General features: G+C 37.1%; 1 protein-coding gene across 1 annotated transcript in view; it reads left to right on the top strand.

Annotated features, from left to right (window-relative positions):
• Nucleotides 1-20,539, top strand: part of KPNA3 (karyopherin subunit alpha 3) — a 107,622-nt gene extending 87,083 nt beyond the window's left edge. The window contains 7 exon segments of the mRNA XM_036011361.1: nucleotides 6,400-6,531; nucleotides 7,451-7,579; nucleotides 9,928-10,032; nucleotides 10,135-10,206; nucleotides 15,652-15,814; nucleotides 17,349-17,443; nucleotides 17,984-20,539. Coding sequence (XP_035867254.1) covers nucleotides 6,400-6,531; nucleotides 7,451-7,579; nucleotides 9,928-10,032; nucleotides 10,135-10,206; nucleotides 15,652-15,814; nucleotides 17,349-17,443; nucleotides 17,984-18,082 — 795 coding nt within the window. The 3' untranslated portion in view covers nucleotides 18,083-20,539.
• The last annotated feature ends 6,308 nt before the right edge of the window (nucleotides 20,540-26,847 follow it).

A 26,847-nucleotide genomic window follows, 5' to 3' on the forward strand; every position in this document is an offset into this window, starting at 1 on the left:
TGGTTTATCTCAGCAAAAAGATGCAGCTTCAAAAATTAATAAAGGCAAAAGGCATATAGTGTAGGGTTTAGGAGAAACCAATGCAAGCTTCCAGTTATCCTCTCTCAGTGGAGTTGTAAGGACAGCACTTTATTCTCTCAGCAAACGTGTGTGACAACACATATGAAGTATTGCCGACCAGAAGCTTCTGAACTTTGGTGCCCAGAGTTTTACTGGTGGTCACTCACATAAGGCATGAATAGCCTCAGTGACTGACTTTAGCTACTTAGTCTTCATCCCCTCCCAGAGGTCAAAGTGATATACAGTGTGGCCCAAGGCCTAAGGCAAACAGAAGAAAGTATTCACCATAAAATCACATTATTAGCATAAGCTCTCTGTCTGGACCCAAGTCTTAGGTGTACAGTGTTATCAGGCAGGATAATCCAAGGGCTCAGGTTATCTCGAAGGAGCTGATCAAGGGCCAATCCTTTCTTTGGAATGTGCAGAATTTGAGCACCCCAAGTCTAGTGAATTACCTTTTAAGCATGTAAGCATTAAGTGTAAGTATGCAGCTGTCACTTGGTTCATCTCTAGCTGTATCTGAAGCATGTGTGAAGTTAACATCCTTAGACATTCCATAGACATCTGGTCCTTCATAAACTAGAAATAATCCCTTTAGGACAAAATTATTTATTTTCCTTTAATAAAAATGTATTTGCATTCTTCATACCTTCTTTTACCAAATACGTTATTCTCGATATGCAGTCATTTTTCATTACCATAACATCCTAATTAAGATTTATTGAGAGTGTCTTGGTCTTAATATGAGTCATTTTGTGCTCCTCTAGCCTTTCAAAATGACATGCTCAGGTGTCCAAATTTACCTTGTTTCCCATCTTGTTTGCAAGCCCCAAAACTGGCAGCATAGTAGACAACTACATGCCTTTCTTAATTAAACTAACATCCTTAAGCTAGTTTTTATTTACTAAAGATTAATCCTAGATCATATGCACTGGAAAAATAATTGTGTTAGGTTCTGTTATCTCTAATTTATGTAAGTACTCATTTGTTTTAACACAGTTGAATAGGGTCTTTTTATAATATAAATTTGAATTAACAAATCAATTTTGGCAATACTGTCTAGCAGTAGAAATAGATCTTATCTTTAACATGCATAGACAGATATAACCAGACAGTACAATACAAAACTCAAAAATTATACAAAAATTATGGATCCATATATGTTTTCTGGCAGATGGACAAAGTTGAGGTTTTGTTAAATGGCCAAAGTTTTTGCATGCTATAAGAATTCCTTTAAAGCTGTTTTTAAAATCAAAATTGCATTCTGTTGTCTCCACGAGGTTTGAGATCCTATTTTAAAGTTTCTCCCTAAGGTGGGCTTATCGACAAACACAAAGAAAAGCAAATGGAAAGCAACAGTGTACAGTGAATTTGGAAAACTCAGAAAGTAAAGAGAGTGGCTCTTGAGTTAAAATATTGCCTGAGTTAAAAGGGACAGATTTTTTGGTGGCTCCAGAGACAAAGAGGGCTCTAGAGGTAAAGCCTGAGCAAAAAATGGCTGCTACACACCTGGAGACATAGAAGATGGGGGAGGAAAAGGAAAGATGCAGCGGCTAGGCAGGGTGCAGGCGAGGGGTGCTGGTAAATGAGGGATCCAGTTTTGCAAGCACGAGTTTCCTTTTCTAATTTTTCAAGGTGTTTACACAATTTAGATTTTTTTTCCTAAGGGATTCAATAGTAGCCTCATGATTTTATTTTAGACCAATTTTTTTTAAAGGCTTCCCACTCTTTCTGGGAGGTACAGTATTTTTGTTCTAATTGAATGTGCAAATAGACAAGCTTTGGGGTTTTAAAGGAACCCCATCTTGGCCAAAAAAGCTTGAGATTATCTGGTATGATTTTTGTCTAGAGACCTAGCCAATCACAGTTCTCTGGACTGCAGTTTTGTACATTACTCTGTTGCCACCAGGAGGTAGTTGATTAGCATGAAAATTTTAGAGCATGGGTTAGGCATTTTGCACTCCTCTATAGACAGTGTCTTCTCCCCTCCCCAGTGCCTGTTAAGGATGAGCATTCCTACATGTATCTCTCCTTGTGAAAGCATCCCTGACATCCCCACTAACTTTATGGACAAGGCTTATTACCAATTTGGAGGATACTGTCCTTGGTACTGAATGGGGCAGAGGAAATACCTCCCTGGAAAATACCCTCCCTGATACCAAACGCAATGGACAGATACCCCTTCTAGGCACCAAAATTAAATCACATGAATGGGCCCTCCCAGTACAAACTAATGAACTGAGGTCACCAGATGAGGGTCCCATACCTAAACCAAATAAATTCTCCAAGATCTCAACAAGTCTGGGAGATGTTGGATTTGAAAGGACTTACTCAAGACCTTCATTGCACCACTGGGAAGACAACTTAAGCACAAGGGGTTTGTGCAGGTGCCAGATGCTTTGATTTTAGGATGGCATCAGGAGATCTGGTCATTGCTTCAGTACACCATGTTGGGTGCCATGTGATGTCAGTGGTAATTGGCATTGATTCAGTGCCAACAAGAATCCCCAATTTGGGGTTGTAGTGAAGAAGGAAAGTTATTCAGTATAAACAGCTCAATTATAATACAGCATGGCTGTGGAACAGCTCAATATTGTTAGAGTTCAATTATAAATTAGTATAGTTGTGGAACAGCATGGCTGTGAGGTGGCCCTTGGGTGAGTGAGGAACTTCTCTAGCTAGACAGTTCTGCTCCAGTCTGCAGCCAGGAAACACAATCTTCAATCTTGGGTGGATAGGGAAAGCGTCCTCTCCAGGCAGAGGGGAACTGTTCTATATAGACAACTCCCTGCACCTGGTCCCTGAATGGTCCATCCTCATGCAGAAGAGGATTCAAAATCTTCAGTTTGACTGTCCAAATGCATTGTCCTGATTGGTCAGTAAAGATGCAAATAAGGATATAGCTGCATGACTAATGGATGGGGAAACTCTCAGTCCCGTTGGTTGAAATGCAGTTCTAGGAACTCATGTAAGGTCTGGCTCAGATGGCAGGAACACAGTCCAAAAAGTAGCTCAGTGTAGGAGGCAGGCAGTTCAGTGCAGGCTTCTCCCTGAGGTGTGGCTCGTGTGTGAGGCCCCTGGTTTGCAAACAGCTACTGTGCTCCGTTTTTAAATTTGAGCCCAGTAACTACCATGAGCCCTTCTTGGTAGGTATCTTCTTTCTTGGGGTCAGTGGCAATACCTGCAAAGCATAACAAAACAAGGTATGCCTATACATTTATAAGATGTATATCCCTCATCTTTTTGTCTACTTGACCTCCCTCACACTGATAGTAATGTGCAAAAAATCTATTAGTATATTTTTATATATTTCTTTACCATCTTTTTAATTTCTTCTTTGTGTGGTGTTTGTAGGGTTATTTGGTGAATAGGGATTTATAACTGTTATACCTTCATTGGTAATTGTGAAATTTAGGCTTTATAAAGTTAGCTTCTTTGTTCTTTGTAATGCTTTTTAGCCTAAATTGAACTTGTCTAATAGGATTGTAGTCTCCATTTTCCTATTATTTACTTGGATTTCTTTGCTCATTCCTTTATTTTTAGTGTTTCTGAATTACTTTGTTTTAGGTGTGCCATAGAGTGGGTTTTCTTTTAGGAGACAATTTGAACATCTTTTTCTTGTTATAGGTCAGCTAAACCCATTCACATTGTTTCATATGTTTGTTTTTAACTGTCATATTATTTTATGTAATAATTTGTGCATTTATTTTCTACTGAGTATACTTCTTTCTCTTTTTAAAACTTTCTTGGTGTTTAGAAAGTTTGTTTGTGTTGTAATATTACCTTATACTTATATCTTTTATAATGCCCTTTTTTACTCTCTGACAGTTTTAAATGTTGGGTTTTGTTTTTTTTTTTAATCCTCACTCAGGGCTTGTTTTTATTGATTTAGAGAGAGAGGAAGGGGGTGGAGGGAGAGAGGAGAGACATTGATATGAGAAACATCCAGCAGTGCCTTTTGGTACTTGCTCCAACCAGGGATTAAACCTAAACCTAGGTATGTATCCTGACTGGGAATTGAACCCACAGCCTTTTGGTGTATGGGATGACACTCCAACCAATTGAACCATCAGGCCAGAGCTTAAATGGTATTTCTAACTCCTGTCTTTTACCTGTGCAACAGTTGATAAGCTTACTCTGTTCTCTTTTCTCCTCGGCCTCATCCTCTCATTTTTGTATCTATAGGTTTATGTCTTTCCAAATTGGGGAGATTCCTGCCATATTTCTTTAAGTGTTTTTCAGATCCCCTCTTGTTTGAGACTCTGATAACACAAATGTTACATCTTTCATGTTGTCCTACAAGTCCCTGAACTGCTCATTTCTCTGCAGTCTTGTTGGTTTTTTTCTTTCATTCAGATTGCACAATTTGTACTGGTCTATCTTTGAGTTTTGTTAATATTTTTTTCCTCTTCATATTCTACTCTTGAGTCCTTCTAGTGAGTTTTAAATTTCGATTACTGAATTTTTCAGTTTTAAACTTTCCTTTGGTTCTTCTTGATATCTATTTCTTTACTGAAACTTCCATATTTATTTCACACATGTTCATAATTGCTCACTGAAGCATTTTTATGATAGTCACTTTAAAATCCTTGTCAGATAATTTCAGTATCTCTGTCATCTTAGTGTAGCATTTGGTGACTGTTTTTTTTCCTCCCTTTGAGTTGATGATCTTGGTTCTTGGTATAATGAGTTATTTTCAGTTTTAGCCTGCACATTTTGGATTTTATGTTATAAGCCTCTGATTTTTATTTTAATCTTGTTAGCTGTTAGACTGGGTAGTAGGCAGGCTTTGCCAATACACATATCTATAGATCTAGGGTGGGGTGGTTGATGGGCTCAGCTCTCAGGCAGAGCTTCTGTCTTCCCATTTTTTTGAAGTTGCAATATTTTTTTTTTCAGAACAAAATGCATTTATAAATTATTCTTCCACTTTTAGCCTCACATTTATGTTAGTCTTTTCCTCAGTCATCTTAGTGAGTAAAGTTCATCCTCTAGTAAAGATGTCAGCAAATTTTTCTATAAAGGACAAATAGAAAGTATTGTAAACTGTTTGGGTCATGTGGCCTCTGTCCCACTAATGTGGGATTGTTTTACTAGGATATGCTACCTTTAAGCCCTCTCCTCTTCTCTGACATTTCAAACAGGCTTGGGGCAGGAGGTTCAAACAAAAGTTTGAATTTAATTTTTTCTCTTTTTATAATAATTTGAAATTTGTAGTGTTCTCTGACTCTTAGTAATGCTGAAAGTGTGGGCTATATGTATGGCTTTATTTGCTCTTTTTCATATATACACTTTTTTGAAGGAGAGATTTGAATGCAGGTGGTTGCTATTATTTTAGCACAAAAGAGTGTCTTTAATTTGGACGACCCTAATAGGAAACCGGTAGATTTCATGAGGTAAGACCCGTGCTTACATTTCTCTGAAGGACAGCCAAGGAGAGCTATGTGTAAGCTGTTTGACTTTGAGTGAGTCAACAAATCTGAGCCTCATTTTTTTTTATTATTTGCAAAATTAAATATGTACAGGGCATGTTTATATATACTCTATGCTCTCATTAAGTGAGGACATTTGTCAAGAGCTTTGCAAATAATTTTCCAAATGAAGTTAAAATGCCAAGTCATTTGTTTGATCTGTTTACTTTAATCTGAAAAATCATTTATATTGCTAGATATGTTTGAAAACCACTAGCATAGAGAGATGATCTTTCAGGTCTCTGCTAGACTTGAGGCAGCATGGTATATTGGTTTCATTCTGTATAAAATTTTTCCTTGTGATTATTAGGTTCTCAATCTGTGGGAGAGCGAGAATTACTTTTCTGCCTGTTTTTAAATTCATCTATCTGACCCTGGCTGATGTGGCTCAGTGGATTGAGTGCTAGCCTGTGACCCAAAGGGTCACCAGTTCAATTCCCAGTCTAGGGCACATGACTGGGTTGTGGGCCAGGTCCCTGGCGGGGTGAGGGTGTGCTGCAAGAGGCAACCACACATTGATGTTTTCCTCCTTCTCTTTCTCCCTCCCTTCCCCTCTCTGAAAATAAGATCTTTTAAAAAAATAAATAAAAATTTCCTATAAAAAAATAAATAAATTCATCTATCTGATGTATAACTGCAGAAGTTGAGCTAGAAGTTGTCCCAGACTTCTGTGTCTCATTTTTGTGCTGAATGAACTGAGGTAGGCATTATGAAAGAGTTACCTACTACTTCATAGGTTTATCGGATAAGTAACTAAGTTCAAACATGAAGTTTAATTACTTTTTATATTACCACCCCTGAGGTATCTTATGTATTTTAAGCATTCAAACAAATACATAAACCGGTAATTCTTTTCTACTTCCTATAGATTCTTGTAGATACTGTTTGGGCTCTGTCATACCTGACAGATGGAGGTAATGAGCAGATACAGATGGTTATTGATTCAGGGGTTGTACCATTTCTTGTGCCCCTTCTGAGCCACCAAGAAGTGAAAGTTCAAGTAAGTATTTAAAAAGTTTTCTTACTTGTATAAAATTGTTTGTTATAACCATTAATTTGAACAACTAGGCTTTAGTTCTGTTTGTTTGCAGCTGTCTTCCATAATTCTATTTTACTAAACCTGATATTGTTGATTTCCAAATCTTTATCTCTCCCAGATTCTTGGCTGCATTTCAGACTCATGTAGCCAATTGTCCTTCAGCCTTTAGACATTCCTCTAATAACTCCTTTAAGCATTCCATTATTTCAACCAGACAAAAATGATAGGTATCATTTTCTGCCACAAAACTTGCTCTTCTTCCTATACCCCCTTTCAGTGGACAGATTGCATAGTACAAGCAGGAAACCTTGAATTCCTCCATTCATTTTCTCTCCATTACAAAATCCTGGCAATTCTGATTATATAGCTTCAAATCTGTCTTCTCCTTATGTATCTAGAGCCACTGATTTAGTTCAAGACTTGTTTTCTTTCCTCAAGATAATTGCAATATCATCATCCTAAGTGCATTTTCCTTCTCTTTCTGTCTAGTTTCTCCTCACTCTAATTAGGGGTATGTGGTTGATAGATCTGTTGATTCCACTTCTGCAGAAGTAACTTTCTAGATGGAAATGTCTGTCCATTCCAGATGGGACCAATTTAGTAATCGATAAAAATAGCTGTTAAAAATGGACCTTTACTTTTTTATTTTAAATTTCTTAAATATTTTCCCATAATGTTTCCATATAGTTCTATTTTCACAAAACTAGTGTTTAAAATTGTTTCTAGTTCTGTGACCAAGATTGGGTGTGAAGTGTGTAAGAATGCAGTTAAGTGGTAATCATTCACCCCTTGCATCTTTACATTTTCTCAGAATTCTGAAAAAGTACAGAATGCATTTCATCATAAACAAATTTATAGAAAATATTTATCCCCACCCCAGACAGCCGCACTGAGAGCAGTTGGCAACATAGTGACTGGCACCGATGAGCAGACCCAGGTTGTTCTCAACTGTGATGTCCTGTCACACTTCCCAAATCTCTTGTCACACCCAAAGGAGAAGATAAATAAGGTAAGGCATATATCCTCAGTGCATTTCCTTCTCTTTGCATATCTCATTTTTAGCTGTCCTTTTGTTTCTCCTTTTGCTATTTGATTATGATTTTCTTCAAAATCATTGCAGTTAAGTTGAAAATTACTTCAAATCACCTCTGTAATTATCTTGTTTCAGTTTTTAATTGCTTGCTACATGTGCTGCCCTGGTCATCACAGAATAAAAATTACTTTTGTACTAACCAGTGTATTAATTTAAATATATTGAGTAGTAGCAACAGTTAGCAAATTAGTAGCCACTAGTTGAGAATACATAAAACATCTCTCATTGGATGGCTGGTATCTTTTTTTTTTTAATTCTTACTGGAGGACATGCTGATTTTAGAGAGAGGGGAAGAAAGGGAGAGAGACAGGGAGAGAAACATCGATTGGTTGCCTCTCGCACACACCCTGATGGGACTGAACCCTCAAGTTAGGTATGTATCCTGACTGGGAATTGAACCCATGATTTTTAGGGACAACACTCCAACCAGCTGAGCCACACTGGCCAGGACTGGCTGGTATCTTTTATAAATAAACAGACCATTATATAATCTCCCTACAAAATTAGATTGGACTAAAAGGTTAGGTGCCTAAATTAAAAGATCATAAAAATTTCTTTTTTCAAGATTTCAAGCTGGAGATGCCAACTTATTAATTGTTAAATAGTTACTTAAGTGTTTTTGTGTCTGGCTTATATCATATTGCCAATGTTTTCAAGGTTCATCCTTGTTGGAGCATGTATCAGAACTTCATTCCTTTTCATGGTTGCATAAATATTCCATTGTACATATATACCACATTTTTTTAATTCATTTATCTGTTGATGGACACTTGGATTGTTTTTACCTTTTGGGTGTTGTGAATAATGCTGCTATGAACATTAGAATACAACTGTCTGTTTTACTCCCTGCTTTCAGTTCCTTTGGTATATATATTGTTATTATTGCCACCCTAGTGGTAGAAGTGGTGTCTCATGGTTTTAGTTGCATTTAGCTTAATGCAGTTTTAGCTTCCTGAAATGTCACCATCCCCAAAACCAGAATAATTGATCATTTCTTCTGTTATAGCTATATTTACATAGTTGCTTGACTATATCTTAACAATTGGATTTTTACAGAAAAGTATATTGTCAGAAGTTATATTTTATAGGTATATATATATTCCAATGAAAGCAAAGAAGCCAGAGTCTCTCAGGCTCTCAGCCAGTTATTTTTATTGTAGAAATTTCAGTAATATAGGTGATTTTTACAGCTAAATGTATTCCATATTTGGAAACAGTTGAGAAGTGAGGAAGCCGGACAGAAATGGGTAGAGAGAAGCTCCAGCCTATGATTCAATATGCTGTAAGTGAAGGAAGGTATCATGGGGAAAAGAAAAAGGATTTGTGTAAATACCCACTCAATTTCAGCAAGTAGTTGCTTCAGAAGTTTTCCACCTATTTGCGGTTTGTGTTCTTTGTGTCTTGGGACCATCTTGGGACCCTGGAGATAGAAGTTACCAACTTGATTTTATTCCCTCGACATTTTATTTAGAAAATTTACAAACCTACGAGATTTTTGCAAAAATACTATAATGAACACTCATATACTCTATACACTGATCACTAATTGTTAACATCTTACCACAATTGGGTGGCAAAACAAATTTACAATTAAGTCTTAGCTGTGAAGGAGTACAAGGTACACATTTGACACTAAAATTACAATAAACCTTTTGGTTTGTGACTTAATGTAACATGGTTTAAATCCTTTCAGGTTGCAGTAAGATCTGTTATGTAGACCCCTACTACACTAGTCAGATGATTAAGTTCTAAATATATCTTGTAAGTAAATAGTTTTATAATAAAGCAATTCATCTTTGTTAGTAGTTTTAACAACTTATTAGGAAATTTATTTATTTGTTTATTTATTTATTTATTTATTTATAATCCTTCTTTTAGAAGGAGCTCATGCACCAAAAATGTAAAAAGCTCCATCAGTATAGTTTTTGACTGTTTTATTCTCTGCCATGTCACCATTTTCTAAAGCAATTCCTAGCTTATAGTAAATATATATTTTATTGAATAGATAAATGCTAGGTTAATGGGGCCCAAATATTATGAATAGGAGCTTCTTTATAACTTATTGAAAATGGTGATTCTTTATAACCTAATCACTTTTAGATGCTTTCCCCTTAATGCAACCCAGGTGGTTGTGTTATTATATATGCACATATATATATATATATATATATATATATATATATACACTATGTTAAAATAAAAATATAAACACATTAAAAATATAGTTTTCAAATGAAGATGCCCTGTGTTTTGTTCAACTGTAGGAAGCAGTGTGGTTCCTTTCCAACATAACAGCAGGCAACCAGCAGCAAGTTCAAGCTGTAATCGATGCTGGGTTAATCCCCATGATTATTCATCAACTTGCTAAGGTCAGTCACATTGTGAGTTCATCAGGTACATTAATATATTATAACCAAGACTTTCTGATTAAAGAATTCATTTTATTATTTCTCTCTTTTTTTGATCTTCAGGGGGACTTTGGAACACAAAAAGAAGCTGCTTGGGCAATTAGCAACTTAACAATAAGTGGCAGAAAAGATCAAGTGAGTTTGGGGAAACTAACTTATGATTGTTGATATAGTCAGGTAAACTATCGTATTATGATTAGGAATTACTGATTGGGGGGTTCTTTTTGCTGGTGCAGGTTTGGTTGTCTGGTAAAACTGCTTTGTGTAACCAACACCTGTACAACAGCATACAAGACAAGGTAGGAGTTGTGAATATCAGTAAACCTGCTGGACAGGAGAACCCACCACAAAAAAAAGAGCCACCAACAGGTAAAGCCCAAGGACAACAAGAGAGCCCACATAAATGGAAGAAAGGGCAACCCTAGAGCATCCAGACAAGGAGACAAGAGGATCCACACCATTGAGACCCACAGATCCCCTATGACATGTTCACCCCATGAAAACAGCTGGCAAAGGAGCATCTGGAATCTTAAAACAAATTAGAAGAGTCACCTAAAATGGGTAAACAAAAAAGAACCAGGAATCAAAATAAATGGAAGATTCCCCAAGCAAACTATCACATATAGAATTGAAGAGAATGGTTATAAGGATGTTCAAGGAACTTACAGACAACTACAAGACAACTACAAGGAACTGAGTGAGAACTACAACAGTATGAAACAGGAAATAGAAACTATAAACAAGAACCAGGAAAAAATGAATACAATATCTGAAATAAAAATACACCAGAAGGACTTGAAGCAGGCTGAATGAAGCAAAACTGAATTAGGGAGCTAGAGCACAGGGTAGAAAGAAATACCAGGTAGAGCAGAGGCACAAAAAAACCTAAAAAAATATGAATATAGCTTAAGGGAACTAAAGGACAGCATGAAGCACAAAAACATTTGTATCATAGAAATACCAGAAGAAAAAGAAAATGAGCAAGGGATAGAAAACCTATTCCAAAAAATAATGACAGAAAACTTTCCTAACTCGGAAAGAGGAAAGCCATACAAGTTCAGGAAGCACAGAGGATCCCAATAAAGAAGAACCCAGAGAGGCCTACTCCAAGACACTCATAATTAAATGCCAAGTTTTAAAGACGACAGAATCTTAAAGGCAGCAAGGGAGAAACAAGAAGTAACATACAAGGGAGCTCTGATAAGGCTAGCAGCTGATTTCTCAACAGAAACACTACAAGCCAGAAGGGAATGGCAAGAAATATTCCAAGTAATGGAAAGCAAAGGCCTACAACCAAGACTGCTGTACCCAGCAAGGCTCTCAATTAAAATGGAAGTCAAAATAAAGAGTTTCCCAGACAAAAGGCTAATATACCTCCACCAAATGAGCATTGCAAGAGATCCTAAAGGGATTGCTTTAAGAAGAGGAAGAAAAAGAGTGAGATAGAGAGGAACACAGGGACAAAAGGGGAAAATGAATAAGTATTTATCAATAACCTTAAATGTAAATGGATTAAGTGCTCCAATCAAAAGACATAGGATAACTGAGTGGATAAGAAAAGACCCGCACATATGCTGCCTACAAGAGACCCACCCTAGAACAATAGACCTACACAGACGGAAGATGAAGTGCCAGAGAAAATATTCCAAGCAAATGGACAGGGAAAAAAAGCTGGGGTAGCAATGTTTATATCAGACACAATAAACTTCAAACCAAAGGCCATAAAAAGAAACACAGAAGGACACTTTGTAATACCCCAGGGAAGAATCCATCAAGAAGAATAAATATTGTAAATATATATGCACCCTACATAGGAGCTCCTAAATACAAAAAAAACTTGGAGGACTTCAAGAAAGATATTGACAGCAGCACAGTTATAGTGATTTCAACACCCCACGGTCAAAAATGGATAGATCTTCCAAATCTTTTGGATAGAAAACTATCCAAAAATGGATAGTTACTTTGCTGAAACACAGTATCAGTAAAGATATTACAGCATGAGCAATGCCCTAAATATAAATGAACTTAACTGATATATAGAGAACCATTCATCCTAAAGAAGCAAAATACACATTCTTTTCAAATGCATATAGAACATTTTCAAAGATAGACCACGATTGGACGCAAGACAATTCTCAACAAATTCAAGAAAACTGAAATCATATCAAGCATTTTCTCTGACCACAAGGCCCTGAAACTAGGAAAAAACTCAGAAACATCCAAATTCTTGGAGATTGAATTGCACACTATTAAACAATGAATGGGTTAATAATGAGACCAAGGAAGAACTCAAAAAGTTTCTAGAAACAAATTAAAATGAACACACATCAGTCCAAACCTATGGGACACAGCGAAGGCAGTCCTGAGAGGAATTTCATAGCAATACAGACCTACATAAAGAAGATAGAAACATTTCAAATAAACAACCTAACCCTACATCTGCAAGAAGTGGAGGAACAACAACAGACAAAATCCAGAGCAAGTAGAAGGAAGGAAATAATCAAGATTAGAGCAGAATTAAATGACCTAGAGACTAGGAAAATGATTCAATGGATTGATAAACACAGAGGCTGGTTCTTTGAAAAGATAAATGATGAGCCTTTAACCAGACTCATCAAGAAAAAAATGATAGAGGACCCAAATAAATAAAGTCAGAATTGAAAGGAGAAATTACAACTGATTTCACAGAAATACAAAGAATTGTAAGAAATTGCTGCAAACAACTGTATGTAAATGAGTTTGATGAAATGGGCAAATTTCTAGAAAAATGTAATCTTCCAATATTGAATGAAGTACAAGTAGAAAGCCTGAACAGGATAACAGCTAGTGAAATTGAAGTAGTAATCAAAAAACCCCCAGCACAAAAGGCCTTGGACCAGACAGTTTCACAGGAGAATTGTACAAAACATTTAATGAAAAGCTAACCCGTATCTTTCTGAGATGATTCTAAGAGATCCAAGAAGAGGGAATACTCCCAAACTCTTTTTATGAAGCCAGCATCATCCTAATCCCAAAACCAGATAAAGACACAACAAAGAAAACTACAGGCCAATATCACTGATAAACATAGACACTGAAATCTTCAACAAAATATTGGCAAACCACATCCAGCAATATATTAAAAGATCATACACTGTGATCAAGTGGGATTCATCCCAGGGATGCAAAGATGGTACAATATTCAAAAATCAATACATATAATACTTCACATAAGCAAAAGAAAAGACAAAAATCACATGGTCATATCAATAGATGCAGAGAAAGCATTTGATAGATACAGCACCAATTTATGATCAAAGCACTCATCAAACTGGGAGTAGAGAAAGCATACCTCAACACAATAAAGCCCATATACGAGAAACTTAGAGTCAGCATCATACTCACTGGGCAAAAAGTAAACGCTTCCCACTAAGATCAGGAACAAGGCAAGTTTGTCCACTTTCACTTCCATTCAACATAGTATTAGAAGTTCCAGCCACAGTGATCAGACAAGAAAAAGAATAAAAGACAATCAAATTGGAAAGGAAGAAGTGTAACTGTCATTGTTTGCAGATGACATTATAGTGTACATAAAAAGCCCTATAGACTCCACCAATAAACTACTTGACCTAAGAAGTGAATTTGGCAAAACAGTGGGATACAAAGTCAAGATTCAGAAATTGAAGACATTTTTGTACAGCAACAAGGAAATATCAGGAAAAAAAAATCCCATTTACTATAGCAACAAGGAAAATAAGTACCTAGGAATAAACCTAACCAAGGTATCATCCTATACCCAGAATGACTACACAACACTGAAGAAAGAAATTAAGGAAGACACAAATAAATGGAAGCAACCCGTGTTCATGGGTTGGAAGAATTAACATCACCAAAATGTCCATTCTACCCAAAGCAATAGATTCACTATAATCCCTATTAAAATACCAATGGCCTATTTCACAGTACAGAGCAAACATCTCAAAAGTTCATATGGAATCCTAAATGACCCTGACGCCTTAGCAATTTTGAGAAAGAAGAACAAGGTAGGAGAGATCACAATACCTGATATCAAATTATATCACAAGGTCACTGTAATCAAAACAGTCTGCTAGTGGCATAAGAACAGATGAACCAAATATACAGCCCAGAAATAAACCTCTGTCTCTATGGTAAATTAATATTCAATGGAAGGGGCAGAAGCATAAAATGGAGTAAAAACAGCTTCTTCAACAAAGTCTTGGGAGACCAGGACATCTACATGCAAAATAATGAAATTCAACCAGCAACTTACACCATACACAAAAATATACTCAAGATGGATAAAAGACTTAAATATAAGTTGTGACATGATTTAAGTCCTAGAGGAGAAAATAGGCAGGAAAATCTCAGACATTCCATGCAGCAGTATTTTCACCAATAGGTCTAGAGCAAGGGACATAAAGGAAAGAATAAACAAATGGGACTTCATCAAAATAAAAATTTTCCGCATGGCTAAGGGAAAACATCAACAAAATGAAAAGGGAACCAACCATATGGGAAAACATGTTTGCCAATGATACCTCAAACAAGAGTTTGATCTCCAAAACATATAAAGAACTCACACAACTTTACTCCAGGAAGAGAAACAGTTCAATTAAAAAATGGACAAAGGACCTGAACAGGCTCTTCTCCAAGGAGTACATACAGAGGGCCCATACACATATGAAAGGATGCTCAGCATCGCTAGCCGTCAGACTGATGCAAATTAAAACCACAATGAGATACCATTTCACACTAGTCAGAATGGCCATCATAAATAAATCAACAAGTCAACAAACAAGTGCTGATGAGGTTGTGGAGAAAAGGGAACCCTAGTGTACTATTGGTAGGAATGCAGACTGGTCCATCACTGTGGAAAACAGTATAGAATTTCCTCAAAAAACTAAAAATGGAACTGCCTTTTGACCTGGTAATTCCACTGCTGGAATTACACCCTAAAGATCCTGAAACACCAATTTAAAAGAACCTATGCACCCCATTGTTCATAGAAGCACAATTTACAAGAGCCAAGTGTTGGAAGCAACCTAAGTGCCCATCAGTAAGTGAGGGGATCAAACAACTGTGGTATATACACAATGGAGTACTGTGCAGCAGAAAGAAAGAAGGAAGTCCTACACTTTGCCACAACATGCATGGAACTACAGAGCATTATGCTAAGTGAAATAAGCAAGGCAATGAAAGACAAATACTCTATGATCTCACCTATAAGTGGAACATAATTAACAAAACAAACAAGCAAGCAAAATATAATCAGAGCCATTGAAATAAATCACAACTGACAATAACTAGAGGGGTAGGGGGAAGGGGATAACGGGGGAAAGAAAGGGAAGGGTCTCTAGGAACATGTATAAGGGGCCCATGGACAAAACCAAAGCAGGATAGGATTTGAGAGTGAGAGTGGGTCGGGAAGGGGAGAGTGGTGGGGGGGAAATGGAGAAAACTGTACTTGAACGACAATTTTTAAAAAAGGAATTACTGATTGTTTATAAACCCTTACTGTATTATTTTTGAGGAAAGGATAATTATATAAATAAAAATACTTTTTCTCTTATGTTATTATAGGTTGAATACCTTGTACAGCAGAATGTAATTCCACCGTTCTGTAATTTACTGTCAGTAAAAGATTCTCAAGTTGTTCAAGTAGTTCTAGATGGTCTGAAAAACATTCTGATAATGGCTGGTGATGAAGCAAGCACAATAGCTGAAATAATAGAAGAATGTGGAGGTAAGATTGGATTTACTAAAGAAAAATAGTTGAGCACTAAACTCTGAACATTAGATCCTTAAAAGACAATTAGAAAGAACACTATTAGGATACATTGCTGTTACATCATCAGAGTATGTTCCTGTTCTTTATTCACTATATTTAGCATTCCAACAGGATTTTCCAGGGAATAAGACATACATAATGTGAAAAACTGGTTGTGGTGGTCATTCATAATGACCTAGAGATTCTAGAATTTCCTTCCTAGGGATTTCTATCCTAGGATTTCCCCTCTAGAGATTTACATTACTTTTTAGGAAATACAAAATGCTACTCTTGAAGTCACAGTGCTATTACATCAAAGAGTATTCAGACGTAAGCATTTTCTTAATAACACAGAACAAAATATCCTAGTGATGTTAAGGAGTCTTGTCAATGGTCATAGAATAGTAGTTATAAAGGCATAATTAAAAATCCAGATTTTATATAATAATTCACTGTTCATTCTGATTTTAGGATGTTTCATCACTTTTTTTTTTAATAGAAGACACCACCTTTTTTTAAAGATTTATTGATTTATTTTTAGAGAGGGAAGGGTGGGAGATAGATGGAGAGAGAGAAACATCAATGTGCAGTTGCTGGGGATTATGGCCTGCAATCCAGACATGTACCCTGACTGGGAATCGAACCTGCGACACTTTGGTTCACAACCCGCGCGCAATCTACTGAGCTATGCCAGCCAGGGATGTTTGACTTTTTAAGATAATTTGACATTAGCCCTGTATTCTGGTTTAGAACAACTTAACCCAGAGAATTTAAGCTAAAAATTGTTACTGTTCAGCTTTTTATCATATGGGAGTAATACTTATAATTAGGATACATATTTACTTTGTAGTATATTTTTATAATGAATGAAAGATAATTCATTCATTATCTTTGATACCTATTTTCCCATTTTTTATATTACTGCATAAAAATGCAACTACTTCAAAAATAACCTAGCTAAGAAGCTGTCAAAAAGAGTATTTATTATTAAGGATTTAATAAGAAATTACTTCAAAATTTAAAAATTTATCTTTCATTTTTCTCAGTTATCCCTAAGTTCTAAAAAGTTATTTTGTAGTCACATAAAAATAATAGATTTGGAAAACAAAGAAAAAAGATGAAAATTATTGTATAGGGCAGTATGATTATATTAAAACAGTCTGGGATGATCTTTGTTCTAGTTCTGTCACTACTTGTTACGTTAACCTGAAATAAATGCCTTTACATCTGTGTAACACAGTTTCCTCATGCATTAATGGAGCGTTTGGGTGTTTTTTAAAACTTCCTGCCTTAGGGACCAGTAGTACCTCAAGGACTTCTAAAGAGAAAGAAATTAGTGGGTTACTGGGTCCTTCAAACAAAACATTTCATGTTTTTATCTGTTTTTTAGACAAACTTATCTTCGGGGTCATTGGATTGTGTTCTAAGTTCTTTAGGAGTTTTCATGATTAAAATGTGCACAGTTTGATTATAACAGCTTAATTATTATCTGTTTAATTATTTTTGTCAGGTTTGGAGAAAATTGAAGTTTTACAGCAACATGAAAATGAAGACATATATAAATTAGCATTTGAAATCATAGATCAGTATTTCTCTGGTGATGATGTAAGTATATATTAAAGTATGGTGTGTCCACATGCACATTGAAACTTGTACATACATGAGTTTACTAAGAATTTTCCTTTTAGTATTAACATAAATTAAGTTTATATTGAATATCAGATATCCTTGAGGTGGCATTCTTCCAATTATTTATAAAAATATAAATTTAAAAAATTAATGATTATTTTCCACAGATCAGTTTTCTCAAATATTATGTCTGATACTTCATTATAAGTAAAATTTTAAAAACAGATCTTGTTACATGTATAATCTGTTAAATGAGAAGAGATAGTAACTATAGAAATGAAGTATGTTTAGATAGATACAATAAATCTAAAGATAAGGAACTTAAGAACAGGGCAATTTTTAAATACGTGTTTAATTTTATGTTGTTAAAGTTAATAATAATATTGATTTACTTAATAGTTTTAGCTGATTAAAACACTCATACAGAATTCTCTTGTAAGAAGTGAATAATTTCTGCTTACACCACAATATATAGTATCTTAATATAATCAGGATTTTTTTATTTGCTTTTTATAGATTGATGAAGATCCTAGCCTCATTCCTGAAGCAACACAAGGAGGTACTTATAATTTTGACCCAACAGCCAACCTTCAGACAAAAGAATTTAATTTTTGAGTCCAATTAGTGCAGCATCTTTCCTACATTCAGTATGAAGCACCACCAGATGGCTACCAAATGACAGAACAACAACAGAAGGCTCCAAAACACAAATGCCTCTTCCTCATTTTGATGCTTCTAAAGCAAGCCATGTCTCAGTCACTTTGCAGTTGCCAAAAGTTACTATCACATGGATTGTAATGCAAATGCATGATTTCCTGAACTTTTAGAATTCTCCTTAATAATTTCAAGTACCCTGTTATGCCCTCTTCCCTGGTGCCACACACTGACAGCTGCAATCTCCAGTTTAGAATATTCCATAGTGGTGGCATGTTAGCTGTCCACTTAATATTCCTTTAGGAAATGGTGCGCTGTGGATCAAGACACTTTGATATCATGTATATATACATTGGAAGACTTTAAAGAGGTGCAGCCTGATCTGAGCCTCCATCATTGCCCTCCACAAACATATTTCGTATTCTTTATGTGGAAAAAATAGATTTAAAAATACAAGCCAAATGATTTTCATTGGTGGAACTGACACAAAAAAAGTCTCTTAAAAAAGAAATTTGATTATTGATTAAACAGATAAGTTTTAAAAAACTGCATTTCATCTACCAGTAATTGATGTGTTCATTATCTGCCTCAGAAGCCAGGGCTGGAGGAAGAACCTTAGCTATGGACGGTAATGCTTTTGCCATTATACCTAATTTTTGAGAACAGCAAGCCCTATTTGACCACTCACTTCAGCCTGTGTGTTCCTGCTGTTTTGAAGTAATCAAATGCTGTGCATGGTATTTTACCTGAGCTGCAACCTGTTGTGGACTTGAACTTCTGTTTAAGTTGAAAGCAAGAGTCCCTGACTATAAAGAAAAAAACAAAGGTCTGAAGTATCCATTGGTGATGTTAAAAAAAGAAAATCTTGCTTTTAGCTTTCAGGAGTTAATATTTTCATTTTAAAATTGATAATTGGGTATGGTTGATTTATATTGGGTTTAAACTGTGGAGCTTTCATGTTTACTGTAATTTAGTCTTAAAATATTTTTTACTTAGTAACCAGTGATTTTGATAATGTGGTTGGCTGGCAACAAACCAGTAACTATTAAGAAGTGTCATAAAACTTCATTCTTCGAGTATTGGGAAAGTTATTCAGATCTTATTCTAAGAGCATATTCACATATTAAAAGATTCAGGCAGGATCTGTGTAGAGGAATAATTGCAGTTATTTAACATAAACCTGATTTGCAGTGATCTTTAAGTACTTCTGCAAAATCTGGTATTAACTATGTAAGTCACTGCTTTTGGTAAATTGTCTGACCCAGTTATTTATTAATGAAAGAAAAATGAATTGAAATTTTTAAAACAATAATTTGTGCTGTCACAGAAATGGTTTTATTGCTATTGTTTACTGGGTATAATTTTCCAATGTATTGATGTGAAGAGATAGAAAATCTAAACTAATTTAGTTATTCATTGGGGGTGGGGGGTTGTTTTCTGTGATGAAGATGAGACAGATGCCATCAGAGCTTTGTGAATCAGCTGGGGTGTTTTCACTGATAAACAACACATAGCAGGTGTGCATTCATTACAACTATATGTATCTGCCAAGGTGGAGCCACCTTAAAGAGTGAGTTTTGTCTTGTATCCAGATTGGATACAAGCGTATGTTTAAACTGCAAGATTTTTACTTGCTAGAGAATCTGTTTTAATATAGTGGTTTGGCCTCTTGATTATTTATAGGTTTTATAAATTTTAGAATCAATTTCTCTTTAAGGTGGCTCAGATTTTTCAACTCTTGTGCACATAAAATTGAGTTGAAGTTCATTGTGCCTTTTTTCTTTATCCAAATTTTGAGTTAAAGCTTCATATGCTAACTGCATCCTGTTCATACACTGTAGTCTAAATTTTTGAAACAGCGGTGTTCTACAAACAGGAAATAAGAGTTAAAGCTAATTAAGGTCACAAACTGCAGTGAAACCCTTCAAGTCCAAATCTTCTTGATATTGTGAATTATACCCCTTCCAGTTTAGTTTCTTCTGGAGTCTCCATATTTACTGAGTTACCTTTTAAGTTTCACACACATTGAGATTAAATTGGGCCTCTCTTGTGCCAATTCCCATTTCCTTTGCGTTTTAAGTACAAACTAACATAAGTAAACATTAGCATCAAGTAGTGCACACGTTTGTATGCATCTGCTTGATTCAGTTTGTTGTGACCTTATCAGTATGAAATTGGAATTTCGCCATTTCATAGATAAAGGAAACTAAGTATGTTGTTGCACTTTTAAGTTTTCAAAACAGTGTTGAAGAATTGCATTGTTTTTATTTTTTTTAACTCAATTTTAAAGACTAAAACATTCTTTCAAAAGAGGCATCTAAACGTGTTCCTAATTTTGTATATGGGCTTAGGTTTTTGTAACCAATAAAAAAAAAAGCTGCTATCAAATATAAAATACTGAAGCACTTATTTCTAAAAGTATCTTGATTTTCTGGTTTTGTTTTCTGTGTGGTTAAACTTAAATTTGGAATTATTTTGGAAATATCAAACACAATGGAGGTGAGTTATGATTTAACTCTTTCATTGTATTTTTTCACTTTTTCCATTTTTTAATCAAATGATATAAAACAACCCTCATTCCTTTAATGTCCAAGCACCCAGGTGGTCCTCTCACTCCCTAGGTCACACCCTCCTTAGCCAGTCCCCAGCCCTGTGCTGTCACTTCCCTGCCCAGCCCAAGAACAGTCCTAGGAAGAAGCTGAGACAGCTGCAGGCAGAAAGAGATAGCATTGGACAAATAGCTAGTTTGGGTTGGGGGAGAGGTTAGAGGGGTACAATTTTTAATACTCTTTTAAAAAGACTTTATTTATTTTTAGAGAGAGGGGAAAGGAAGGAGAAAGAGGGAGAGAAACATCAATGTGTGGTTTCCTCTCACGCACCCCCTAGTGGGGATCTGGCCTGCAACCCAGGCATGTGCCCTGACTGGGAATTACAGTGATCCCTCATCTATGTCAAGAGTTACATTCCAGAGACCCCCGGGATAGGTGAAATCCTCCAAGTAGTGGCATTATACTTATTTTACTATTTATATATACTTTAAGGCTTTATAAACCCCACACTCCTATAAACCTTTCCCACTCCTTTATTAACCTTTTCTACACTCTTATAAACACTTTATATGTTCTTAAACACTTTCTACACTCTTAAACCTACGTAATTTTAACAACATATAAAATTCTATATGGGTACTCACAAGTGAAGTATACTACAACTTGAATGATGAAGATCATGAACTATGTAGCTGTGCATTACTAATGGTGATGAAGGTGATAACGATGAGATGAATGTACTACACAGCCAAGAAGAGCATTACAGCTCTTCTGAAGGCACCACTTCATCAGGCGCTTCATCAGGTGGTACAGTATCTTTGCCCTGGGCCGTAACATCTATTTCCACTAAAGGCATAGGCATAACTGATCTCTTCATCCGAATGATGAACATACTTATGGGAGTTGCTGGCACTGCTTTTTATCCGCAGAGGCAGCTTCTCCATGCAGAGAAATGCTCTTGAGTTCAAAGCGTCTCTGAAATTTGTCAAACCAGCCCTTGCTGGAACTGAATGGGGTTGGTCTGGTGGGAGAAGCACTAGCCGGTCCTGCTTCTGCGTCATAGTCCTTGTCTTAATCCTCGTCACCATAGTGAACATCTGTGCTTTCCACAAAACTATCATAAAGTTTCTTGGCCTTTGTCTGGATGGTGTTGGTATCCAGCGAGATACTCTTCTTCCTGCAGTCATTTATCCACAGGGCCAATGCAGACTCCATCCTCACAATGGTCTTATTGCGGGAAGTGACCACCCTCTTTGCAGTCTTGTTAAAAGTCATTGTTGCCGTAGACCTAATACTCTCATTTTTATGTAGCAAACAGTACATTCATTGATCTCATAATGGTGGCCTACAGCCACACAGCTTTTGCCTTCCTTTAACATGTCAAGAAGCTCCACCTTTTCTTTGATGGTAAGCATTCCTCTGGTGCTAGAGTTCACTGCCAGAAGCCTTAGAAGGTGCAGAACGTTTGGGTGGCATCATAGGGCTTAAATAAATTCAAACATTTATGAAAATTTCACAAAAACACCGCAGAGCAACACTACACACAGTGATCAGACATCAATGTGAAGTGGACAAGGAGAGATGCTGAACAAACATATGGGCACAGTGTGGGAGAGCAAACAGACAGATGCTATGGTCACTGAGCCACTCGGCACCCACAATACAGAACACAGTGCTGTGGTTGGTCACCTTCCATTCCATCAGCCAATAGTGTGCCATGTGCAATCTCAGGTTGGCAAACTTGCATAAGCGGTAGTGGCATACTGCATTTCCATTGTGTACAGTACAGTATTTATCTGCTAATGAAATACATACTATATTTTATTTCAATTTAATATTATTTTAATATGAGTTAACATTTTTATATTGTTTTAAATTTTTAGGTGAAAGTGATTAAAATCAATAATATTATACAATACCTATATACTGCAGAATCCCACGATGTAGCGAAAACTCCACAATACAGAATTAGATATATTTTTTTTAAAAATGCGATATAGTAAAGCCACAATAAGTGAACTGCAATATAGCAAGGGATGACTGTAAACCAGCGACCCTTTGGTTCACAAGCCAGTGCTCATTCTACTGAGCCATACCAGCCAGGGCTTAAAGGCCTTTTTTAATACTTAATATCCAGCCCTATTCAGATCATTTCCCATAACCCAGCTCCCCCTGCCCTGCCACCTACTACCAAAAGGTGTAGCCCTTACTTCATCTTTACCCCTCCACATCAATCCCTGGCGCCAATCCCCCCCTCCCCCCCCCCCCCCCCGCCCCGAGCCTCCCTTTAGTGGGGATTCCTGGGCCAATTAGCTCCACAGAGCTCCCAGGGATGAAGTGCAGAGACACCCTGGTAGAGCCCTTATGAGTCTGAATCTTGCAGAAGTGAGAGGTGTGAGCTGGGCAACAGTGTGGTGACAGTAAAAAGAGGAGTTTTATTTCCAGGCCCATAGTCTCTAAGATTCTCTTTCCCCAACATTCCCCGAAAAATCCCAGGTGAAGGTTCTCAGCTCCCCCAGATAGGGCTCTCCAACTTCACGCTCTTGGCTGCTTCTCCAATCAGCTCCCAGAAACTTCTGAACTCCAGTTAGAGTATAGCTGCCCAGGCTGGTGATTCTTCCACCCCACATTGCTCTTCATGAGTTGAGACAACTACTGAGTCACCAGGTCATGCAGCTTGGAGGGGGTCAGCATCTCCTTCCCACCCTCCATGGAGTACTGGTGGAAGCTTTTGATGAGGTCTCATTGGTCTTCTTTACATCACTGAATTCCTGGGCATCGTCAGCAGTGGCTGACCAACACAATCCTCTGCATGGTGCCTGGTATGTTTGGTCCTTTGGTGAGAGTTGTGTCATCTTACACCCTGGGCTGCAGGAGCCTATGGCTCATGATCTGCCTGCTGACAGCCACTGAGGACAGGACAGGATCTCATGGTATTTTAGTATCTCCTTTCCACTACGACAAACATGACCAGTAACAATCCCAGATATAAGAGTATTTTGTGACAAATAAGCAAGTAAGTACCAAAATCTTTATTAATTTCCTGAGCTGCCATAACAAAGTACCACAAACCAGTGGCCTAAAAATAATAGAAGCTTATGGTTGCACAGTTCTGGAGATTAGAAGTCTAAAATCAAGGTGATGGCTGAGACATGCTCTCTCTAGGCTCTTGGGAAGGATCCTTCCTTGTCTCTTCCTGGCTTCTGGTGGTTGTCATTCCTTGGCATTCTTGGGATTATAGCGATTTCACTCCAATCTCTGCTCTCATCATCACAAGGCTTTCTCTCTACATATCTCAGAGTTAAATACCATAACTTAAAGACCACTTGAAGTAAACCTGAAGTTTTTAAAACCGTTATGTAGAGGTTGTGGCTTTAAATGGAATCTTGGATTAATTAAAAGAACAAAGGAACAGCTGAACTTTGCATATACAAATATTTTTACTTTTGTATAATGCCATTTCAAATTATTTATGAAAGAAGTCAGTGTATAAGTAAATAAATGTGATGGTAGTACTATATAATCTTGCCGTGATTACCTTCAGAATGCTTGTCCTTTTCACGGGATTGTTAATTACTGCAGATGAATATTTATGAATGTCAGTTGGCCTTATAGTGATGGTTATGAATTTTTCTAACTCTAGTTGAACTGGAGGGTCTTAATTAAATCTATTTGGAGAAAGAAATTATAATATAATTGTATACATTAACTGTAAGTCTTAAAGCAAGGGTGTCCAACCTGTGGCCCGAGGGCCACATGCAGCCCAACACAAAATCATAAATTCACTTAAAACATGAGATTTGGAAGATGGCAGCGATTTAGGTGGGAGCTGAGCCCACTTGCTCATGTACTCAACGGTGACACCTAGCCAATCTTCCAAAGAACAGAGTGAACAGCCAACAGAACCCAGCTGATTCAAGTTTTGAAGCCAAAATGTACAGAGGATGCTTAAAAATGAGCAGTAAGGAGATTTTATATGCTGACCCTTGGAGACCACAGTGCCACTGTGGCCCTGGAGCATTGGAGGAGAGCCAGCTCAGTCAGTGACAGCCATTGAATGGCTCCATCCCTCCCAAAATGGGGAAGTCTCAAACCCTCACCAGCAGAGACCTAGGCTGGTAAAGTCACTGGGGGGATAAAAGGCAGTGACCACACAGCCAGCAGCATACACTGGCTGGTGTGGGGGTCACCAGCTGGGGCAGTACCAGAGAAATTGGGGAGCCTGATGACACCTGGAGCTTGGAGAAGGGATGGTCCAGAGAACCATCTGCCTATACTATCCTATACTATCCTGCCTGTGACCCAGATAGACTCTGGGATGGTCAGAAAGTTGGACTGTGTAAAAAGCCAGGTGCTTGTTAGGAGTGGCAAGTGGCACCAAGGGGTCTTTCTCAAAAGAAGAACTGAGCAGCTGGGCAGAGACCTCACTCATGCATACTAACCAAGCCAACAAAGAGAGAAGAGGATTTCCTCCCACTCAGTGCAACCTCACAGACTGATCAAAGGGTCGCAAAACGAGGTGAATTAACAGTGCAGGCCTGGCACAAATACACAGAGTGGACAGTGTAGGCCACACAGTGCTCTGAGGGCTTAGGCTAGAAACCACATCTGTGATTATGGTAGCACAGATCCCCCATCCTTGAGGAACCACAGGAAAGGAAAACACGGGAGCCCAGCCCCCTCTGCCTGCAGGATCCAGGAATACCTGCAAAACTGCTTTGGAAGGTGTAAAATCAACAGGAAGCTTTTTTTTTTTTTTTTTTTTTTTTAAGAGTAAGACAGTAACACTTGGAGCTGTGAGAAAAACAGACATCCAGAAGTGGAACACCAACAGCTGAGAAAAATTTCAATTTGCTACCTTTCAGAATTGCATGTTTTTTTTTTATTTTCCCTCCTTTGTTTATTAGTTTTCCTTTGTTTTATGTTCGTATTTTATTCTACCTTCATATTGCATTTTAATTTTCCCTCTTTCATTTCACTCATATTCCAAATAACACACTACTCTTGATCTTTATTTTATTCAGATTATATATTTCTTTTTAATATATTTATTGATTATGCTATTACAGTTGTCCCATTTCCCCTCTTCACTCCCCTCCACCCTGTACACCCTCTCCCACCCACATCCCCCCCCTTTAGTTCATGTCCATTGTCATAAGTTCTTTAGCTTCTACATTTCTCCTACTATTCTTACCCTCTCCCTATCTATTTTCAACCTACAATCTATGCTACTTATTCTCTGTACCTTTTCCCCCTCTCTCCTCCTCCCACTCCCTGTTGCTAACCCTCCATATGATCTCCATTTCTGTGGTTCTGTTCCTGTTCTAGTTGTTTGCTTAGTTTCTTTTGGTTTGCTTTACGTGTGGTTGTTAATAAGTGTGAGTTTGCTGTCATTTTACTATACATGTTTTTTTTTTATCTTCTTTTCTTAGATAAGTCCCTTTAAACATTTCATAAAAAAAGGGCTTGGTGATGATGAACTCCTTTAACTTGACCTTATCTGAGAAACACTTTATCTGCCCTTCCATTTTAAATGAAAGCTTTGCTAGATAGAGCAATCTTGGATGTAGGTCCTTGTCTTTCATGACTTGGAATACTTCTTTCTAGCCCCTTCTTGCCTGTGAGGTCTCTTTTGAGAAATCAGCTGACAGTCTGATGGGAACTCCTTTGTACATTACTGTCCCCTTATCTCTTGCTGCTTCTAGGATTCTCTCCATTTTTACCTTGGCTAATGTAATTATGATGTTCCATGGTGTGTTTCTTCTTGAGTCCAACTTCTTTGGGACTCTGAGCTTCCTGGACTTCCTGGAAGTCTATGTCCTTTGCCAGAATGGGGAAGTTCTTCTTTATTATTTGTTCAAATACGTTTTCAATCTGTTGCTCTTCCTCTTCCCCTTCTGGTACCCCTATAATTCGGATGTTGGAACGTTAAAGATGTCCTGGAGATTCCTAAGCTTCTCCTCGTTTTTTTGAATACTTATTTCTCCATTCTTTCCTCTTTGGTTGGTTGTTTCTTCCTTCTGGTCCACTCTATTGTTTTGAGTCCCAGTTTCCTTCCCATCACTATTAGTTCCCTGTGCATTTTCCTTCATTGCTTTTATCATAACTTGCATTTGTTCATCTAATTTGCAACCAAAATCAACCAATTCTGTGAGCTTCCTGATCACCAGTGTTTTG

The sequence above is a fragment of the Phyllostomus discolor genome, chromosome 11, assembly GCF_004126475.2.
Source record: "Phyllostomus discolor isolate MPI-MPIP mPhyDis1 chromosome 11, mPhyDis1.pri.v3, whole genome shotgun sequence".
In the NCBI taxonomy this organism is placed as follows: Eukaryota; Metazoa; Chordata; class Mammalia; order Chiroptera; family Phyllostomidae; genus Phyllostomus; species Phyllostomus discolor.